We start from the raw sequence: 7,419 nt of genomic DNA on the forward strand, positions 1-7,419 counted from the left end.
TTAAAAAAAAAAAAAAAAAAAAAAAAAAAAAAAAAAGTCAGGAGGGTGATATTTTGAGGGGTATTAATGGCAGGGTATTTTTTGGCTAATAAAATTTTTAAAAATTTAAATATTCACTGCATATTTTGATCACCCTTTGTGCCTAGTTGTACCCCTAGAGCCTCATGCAGATGAGGTGGGACTTCCTTCTTCTGAGGTAGCTGAATCTGGAGTGTGTGCTGCTGGGGTTAAGGGCGTGTGACTACTAAACCACTACACAGGAGCCTTTAGTTGGCACTGGCCTAATCCTGGTAGTCTGGGTGGGATTAAAAAGAGGCAGCAAGTCTCCGCGAAGGGCCCTTGTTCCCTCTGCTGCCTTGTGCTGCTGTTTCTCCTCTGTGACGCTGGTTCGTTTGCCGTCACAGCCTCGGAGCCAGCCAATTATGGACTGAAACCTCTAGGAACTGTAAGTCCAATAAACCCCTTCCTTGCTAACTTTGGGCATTGGGTATTTTGTCTCAGCAATGACAGAAAATTACACAGCCCCTTACGTATGATTGATGGAGAAGTGTTTTGCTGTCATTTCCTTTATCCTCCTCAGGGTCTCCCTTCCTGAACTCCATCCATCCCGGCCTCAAGGTCGTCCGTCATGCTGAGGACCTGGGAAGCATCTGTCCATGTTTGCGTCTTATCAGGCATTTTTCCACCTCCACATACATGTCAATCTCCACGTGCAAAGCATTTTTGAAGCACTGTCTTATAACCCAGCATTCAAAGTATCGCTTGCATTGTTTTTTTTCTTGGTACCGGGAACTGAACTCAGGACCTTGCGCTTGCAAGGCTGGCAGTGAAAGCACTGAGCTAAATCTCCGGCCCCTGTCTTGCATGTTATCCACACTGTTCAGCAGTGTCACCCGGTTTAACTTCGGATCATTCCCTCTAGAGAACATGGCTGGAAGACTGCAGTGTGTCTGTGCATTGCTGAGCCTCTATTTCGTTGTCTTCAGGTTTTTGCTCTGCAAATAGTGAGGCAGTGAACGTATTTATCTTACAGTCTTGAACACATATCTTTACCTATGACTGTGTGCTGTACTAGTCAAGGAGAGGAAGGCAGATGTGGAAGTAAACTCCTTAGATATGAAGTGTTCTTGAAAGGCCTATTTATGGAAGGCTTGGTTCCCAGCCAGTGGAGTTACTGGGAGGTATGGCCCAGTGAGGGGAAGTCAGACCATTAGATGTGAGCCCTCAAAGGGAATACTGGGACACCAGCCCCTTTCTCCCTTTCTGCTTCCTGACTGTTACACAGTGAGCACATTCTTCTCTCACGTGAACCTCCTAAGATGTGCTGCCTCCCCGTGGGCCCCATGGTCAGGGAGTGAAATGACTATTTGCTGAATCTTCCAAAACCGTGAGCCAAAAAATAAATCTTTCCTCCTGACTGATGGACTGACTGATTGAAGGCAAGGTCTCACTTTGTAATTCAGGCTGGCCTCACACTGGTGGCCATCTTCCTGCCTCAGCCTCCCTAGTGCTGAGTAGAAGAGTGTGCCACCATGCCTGGCACCTGGCTGAGATATATTTCAAAAACTTAAATCTAAGCCGGGCATTGTTGGCACACGCCTATAATCCCAGCACTTGTGAGGCTGAGGCAGGAGGATCATGAGTTCGAGGTCAGCCTGGGCTGTATACAAAGTTCAAGGGTGAGCTGGACCATGTAGTGAAAACCTATCTAGAAATTTAAAAAACCCAAACAAATAAAAACTTAGCATCTGTATCAGTTCTCCCTCCACTTTGTGATAGCTACTTATTAAAGCAAGTAGATACTGTGTGGGATTTCCCACACTCTTCGCTAGACAGATGATACTGTACCATCTTGGTGTCTTCTGTTTCTTGCCCTCCATATTTCTTATCATCTGGTAGAAGTTGGTAGCGGTTTGATTATGTTCAGAGTCAAATTGTGTACAAGGATAATTCATAGGCAGCCTGTGTATTGCCTGTTCTCTTACATCAGGTGACAGGCATCAGCTGCCTCACTTCCAGGGATGTTAACCTAAATCAGCGCGTTCAGGTTTTGTCAGCACAATCCAGCCATTATACAGTTCCCATGGACCTCTCACCTTGTAACTTGAATAGCCTTTGATGATTGTTGCCTATCCAGATGCTTCACAGGGAATAAATAATGACTTTCAAATTACCCCATTCTCTTACATGTATCGCCTTTACAAACTACGTAGGTAGCCTGAAATATTTGGCAGAATAAATGCTTAATTCCTTCCTCTTATTTACCAGTTTTCAAAATATAATCGGTTGCTTAGGTGATCAAAAGATGAATGATGAGGGATTTTAAGCATCACCATGAATTCATCAATGTGTATATATTTAATTTGTGTAATTCATATTATTCTTTTCCTGCTCAGGTTGTTCCATCTTTGGCCAAAGGGGACAATTTCATCTTCATTCTTGGGTTCTTTTGGCAGTTACCTTGCTTTCCAACACTGTAATGCCAGATTCATCTTGTGTGATTCCTCTTTCAGTTCCAAAATTAGTCTTTCCCTAAGCTAATGATGATGAGTCCCCTATTACATTGAGAAAAATTAATCATGAATTCATACTGACATTGACCAAATTTCAGATTGTACAATTTATACCTAATTTATTTTATTTCATAATCTTTTTACCTTTCACTGAAACCTTGGAATCTAATTTTAGATTTTTACTTATTTGCTATTTTATATACACACGTTATACACAATATACATAATAGCTTCTGAATAATAATACCACAATACTATTATATGTAGTTTATTTCTTTGCCATTTTCTTTTGTCCTTAGGATAAGTCACACTAAGGGAATATAGTCAAATCAAAGAGTTTTACAGTTAGTTTTCTGAGCTGGGGATTTAGCTTAGTGGTTCTGCCACCTGCCTTGCTAAGCACAAGGTCCCGAGTTCGATCCTGTTTCCTATTTCTCTATGTGGTTATAGCAGCCACTCAATATATACTCTGTGTGTGTGTTTAGGAAATGTTTTGTTGTTCTCTTTTAAAAAATAATTCCACATGAGGCTCTGAGTTCAATACCCAGTATAGGGGGAAAAAAAATAGTAACACATTTACATGTTTCCAAACTCAAAACAATAAGCTGCAGTGTAAAGAAAGAGGTCTGGCTTCTACTCCTATTTTCTTCAGTCTGTTCTTCTTATATGTAATCTTTTCATTAGTTTGTAATTTATACACCATGGCTTCTCCTTTAACATAAGGAGATGCACACAACATTGTCCCGTTTGCTCAGATTTCTTACAAGAAGGGCACAATGTGCATGGGAAGAGGGAAGAAACGCTCACACACGGGAAGGCGACAGACAATAACTGCCCCTCCTTCGCGTCTTGCTCAGAGTGGGTCGTTATCCGGGAAAGTATTAGGAGATGGAATTGCCAAGAAAATCGTGAGCGCCACCAATTGGTCAGAGAAGGAAAGGCCAAATGAAAAAAGGCTTAAAGACAAAATGCCCTGGAAAGAGAAAACGCTAACCCCGGTGTGGAACTTTCCTCCGCCATCGTTCTAAATCCCTCCCGCGCGTCTCATAACCCCAAGAGGTAGGGCCTATCGTTTCCCACACTGTCTCCTCACGAAGGACAGAAACCCAGTCACAGAGTTCTGTTTTACAGAATTTCTGCCCCAATATCACAACTGGAAGGAGGTGTTGAGGTGGGTGAAAAACTCTACTCGCCTTTTAGACCGCCAAGGGCCCCAATAACTAATCCCAAAACATTAAAAAGACCCCCCAAGTTCAGATCAGAAGGGTAATGTGCCGACGTCGTAACAAGGACTGAGGGAGGCACATCTCACGCACACAGCATGAACACCCAATCATCACGCTCATGAACCGAAGGATCGGAGTAAATTTTTTAGCGGCGAACATCCAGGTATATGCCACCAATTTTACACAAAGGGCGACCATCACAGTGCAGGAAGATTCAGTATTTATTTATAATCTTCTATGAAATTAAAAATTAGAGTTGATATCCTGAATAATTCTTTTGTTTTTCTTTTAAAAAAATAAAACACAAGCAAAACTAGCGACTGAGTGCTTATTTATGCAAATATATTCGCCCTAGCTCCACCTTTTCTGCTTTTTTCTCAACCAGGATTTTTTTTTTTACGGCTTTACGACCGCGTGTAGTGTGTCGTGAAACGAAGCGTTAGGATAGTATTGGCGGAAGCTACTCTTGTGCTTTGCGGCACTGATCGTCTCTGAGACCGGATGGGGCCGGAAGGGCTGCTGGTATGGCAGTTAGTGTTCGTGTCATGGCCCCGCAATTTATTTCTTAAACTCCTTTAAAAAAAACAAAAAAAACTTTTATTCTTTTTACGCCTCTAGAAAGAGAAGTCTCGCCACTGCATCGTCTGACTCTAGCAGAAAGGCCTCTTTCCATTATACACGTTATTATCCCGGCAGCCTCGCCTGCCTGTTCCAAGACGTCTCGCCCTTTCATTTGTTATTTCTGTTCTTTGGGAGAATCCCATCTTCGGAGTCATCCGCTCTTATTTGTTTGGTCCCTCCTCGCACCCATCTCGGACTCCGGGTGACGGAATAGGGTTGACCGGCTCCTCCGTGCTGCAGTCCGAGGAATGGAGCCCGACGGCGCTGAGACTTCGCGGGGAGTCGCTTCCGTGCCGGGAGAGGGGTCTCCCTCTGCCCTCGGGCGCGCCTTCTCCAAGATTTTGCTTTGTCTTACCAGCCCGGAGGCACGACGGCGCAACACAAGAGACGTTGCTTTTAAAGACCTCAGTACTCTGATAGAAGTCACGGAATGTGACCGATTATTCGAGAGGAGTGGCGAACCTTGCCACAAAATGCTTGAGACACTGGGGGAGGTGGCAAAAGCCCTGGAGAAGTATGCTGCCCCGCCCAAGGAAGAGGAAGGGGGAGGTAATGGTTCCTCTGAGGTGGCCGAGAAAGCAGCAGAGGTTGGACTGCTATTTCTTAAACTCTTGGGGAAGCTTGAGGCTGCCAAGAACTCTCAGGTCTGCCCTGCTTGGAAGACAGGCCTGCGTCACTTGGCAGGACCAGTCTACGTTTTTGCCATCACACACAGTTTAGAGCAGCCGTGGACCAGCCCAAGATCTCGGGACGTTGCAGGACAGGTGCTTGCTTTACTGCTTCAAGTTACTGAGTGCAGTTCTGTGGCAGGGTTCCTATGCGGGGAAAACGAAGAGGACAGAGGGAGATTTACTGTGATCTTGGGGCTTCTCAAACCCAATTTGAATAAGTGAGTACTCCTGCCCTTCGCCACTGACTTGAGCTTCGCCCTAAAGTTTTAAGAGTTCAAAGGAACTTGAGTTTCTTCATCAGGAAAATAAGGATGTTGTGATAGGACATCTTTTAAACCTGGAGAGTTTGTGTTTGCTAAAAATGAACTAACTAGACAGTAGCAAATTGAAGATTAGAACCCAGTTTCTTTCCAGCAGTGAAGCATCTGCCTTTGAGAGTTGGAAATTCTTCTGAAAGTGATACAGAAAATTGGAAATTCTGTCCATCTGTCTGGAATTAAGTATTTTGTTAGGTGAAGATGGTTTGAAGAGGATTTAAATTTATATTTTCAATTTAAACAGCTATTTTTTAATTCATTACTTATTAGGGAAGGAATATTTGAAATGAAAAAGTAAAGACTTTTTAGTCTACTCTTAGCTAAAATACTTTTTGTGAGTTTCCAGTAGCCATTTTGTTTAGTATGTGTAGCACTGAGGTAATGAGAAAAAAGGTCCATAACCATTTTCTCAGGAACTTGGAGTTAAAAGGCTTGGATTGGAGACCAGTAGTACTTCTAATTGCTGAGTAGGACAAGGTTATAGCCTCTCTGAATCTGTTTCATTATTTTCAATATAAAGATGACGTACCTATTACAGTTATTATTTAGAGGATTAGTTGAGTCGTTTTATAATCTATAAATTGATGTTTGGATGTTGTTCACTTGTTCCTTTATAATAATAATAGACATTTCCTTTACTTCTCTCCTGTCTCAGTACACCATCACGAGTAAGTTATGTAAATTGTTTTAATGCGCATCATAAAAAGTATTACCATATGTTGTAAAATCAAGGGTTTCTGGGGAGAGGGGTACTAAAGATTGACCTGAGGGCTTTGTGCATAGTAAGCAATCATTTCAGTGCTGACCTATATCACCAGCACCCCCCACACTTTTTTTTTTGTTTTGCTTTGTTTTGTGCTACTGGGGATGGAACTTAAAGCCATCACACTGAACTAAACCTGCAGCCCTTTTTATTTATCTACTTTATTTTGAGACAGGGTCTCACTAAATTGCTAAGTTGTCCTGGCTGGGTTTGAATTTGTGACCTTCCTGCTACACCTCCCATAGTGTGAGAATTACAAATGTCCACCACCACGTCCAGCCCTCAGCCCTTTCTTATTTTTTCAACAACATCTCACTGAGTTGCTTATTGGCCTGACCTGAAATTCTTGATCCTTCTAGCCACTTCTACCTAGCTTGAGTAGCTAGGATTACAGGCATGGGCCACCACAACAATCTGACCTTGTTAATTTTCTTCACTAGTTAATATTCTGTGCCTGTACTTAGTGTGATTTCATGTATCCATTTAGGGAATCCTGGAAGAATAACCCTGCTGTCAAATACGTTTTCTCATGGACTCTGCAACAAGTCACTCGGCCCTGGCTAACCCAACATCTAGAAAGGATACTCCCCCCATCCTTGCTCATTTCAGATGATTATCAGACTGAGAACCAAATCCTTGGTGTACGCTGCCTGCATCATGTTGTGCTCAATGTGGTAAGCAATCTGCTGTAACCTGCATTTGTGAGACAGGCTGACTTGTTGGCTATTCTTTATTTGCTTACATTTATTCTAAATCTTTTATTAACTAGCTTTCTGTTAACGCTATTGTCATTAAATTCACTTATTTATATATTTTTCTCCTTAAACTTTCCCTCTGCCAACCTGGCAGAACCTGTACATTTCAAGGTAATATAACTAAAAGGATAATTATGTGGCTTGGGGTGCAGCTTAGTGGTAGAGCATGTGCTTAGCATGCTCAAGGTCCTGGGTTCCATCCCCAGCGCCAAAAACAAAAAACCCCACCCAACAACAACAAAAATTAGGGTAATTACAGAAGAAGTAGGAAGGCCCAGGTCACTACCAAACTGAATGACTAGTCCTTGAGTGATTAACGGGTGACTTTCAAAAAGCAAAAATCAAATCGGAACCTGAAAGGAACTATACAAAATCTGTAAGTTATTACTCAAACTTTTTTTTTACTTTATATTATGGAGCTTTCAAAATATACACAGAAATAAGCCAGGCACAGTGGTGCATGCCAGTAATTGCAGCACTTAGGAGGCTGAGACAGGAAGATTGTGGCAAGTTTGAGGCCAACCTGGGCTACATAGTTCAAGGAGCCTGAACT

General features: G+C 42.5%; 1 protein-coding gene and 1 non-coding gene across 3 annotated transcripts in view; one reads left to right on the top strand and one right to left on the bottom strand.

Moving 5' to 3' along the window:
- Window positions 1–3,769: 3,769 nt before the first annotated feature.
- On the bottom strand, window positions 3,770–3,871 carry LOC117286833. The gene has a single exon (XR_004517932.1). It is a non-coding gene; the product is annotated as a small nucleolar RNA U13 (small nucleolar RNA).
- Window positions 3,872–4,224: 353 nt separating this feature from the next.
- Window positions 4,225–7,419, top strand: part of Tti2 (TELO2 interacting protein 2) — an 11,539-nt gene continuing 8,344 nt past the window's right edge. For both annotated transcript variants that reach the window (XM_019204680.2, XM_010604422.3), the window contains exons 1-2: window positions 4,225–5,249; window positions 6,599–6,785. In XM_019204680.2, the coding sequence (XP_019060225.1) occupies window positions 4,609–5,249; window positions 6,599–6,785 (828 nt within the window). In that variant the 5' untranslated portion in view covers window positions 4,225–4,608. The remainder of the gene's footprint in view (window positions 5,250–6,598; window positions 6,786–7,419) is intronic.

The sequence above is a fragment of the Fukomys damarensis genome, unplaced genomic scaffold (assembly GCF_012274545.1).
Source record: "Fukomys damarensis isolate Sample0158 unplaced genomic scaffold, DMR_v1.0_HiC HiC_scaffold_18, whole genome shotgun sequence".
Taxonomy (NCBI): Eukaryota; Metazoa; Chordata; class Mammalia; order Rodentia; family Bathyergidae; genus Fukomys; species Fukomys damarensis.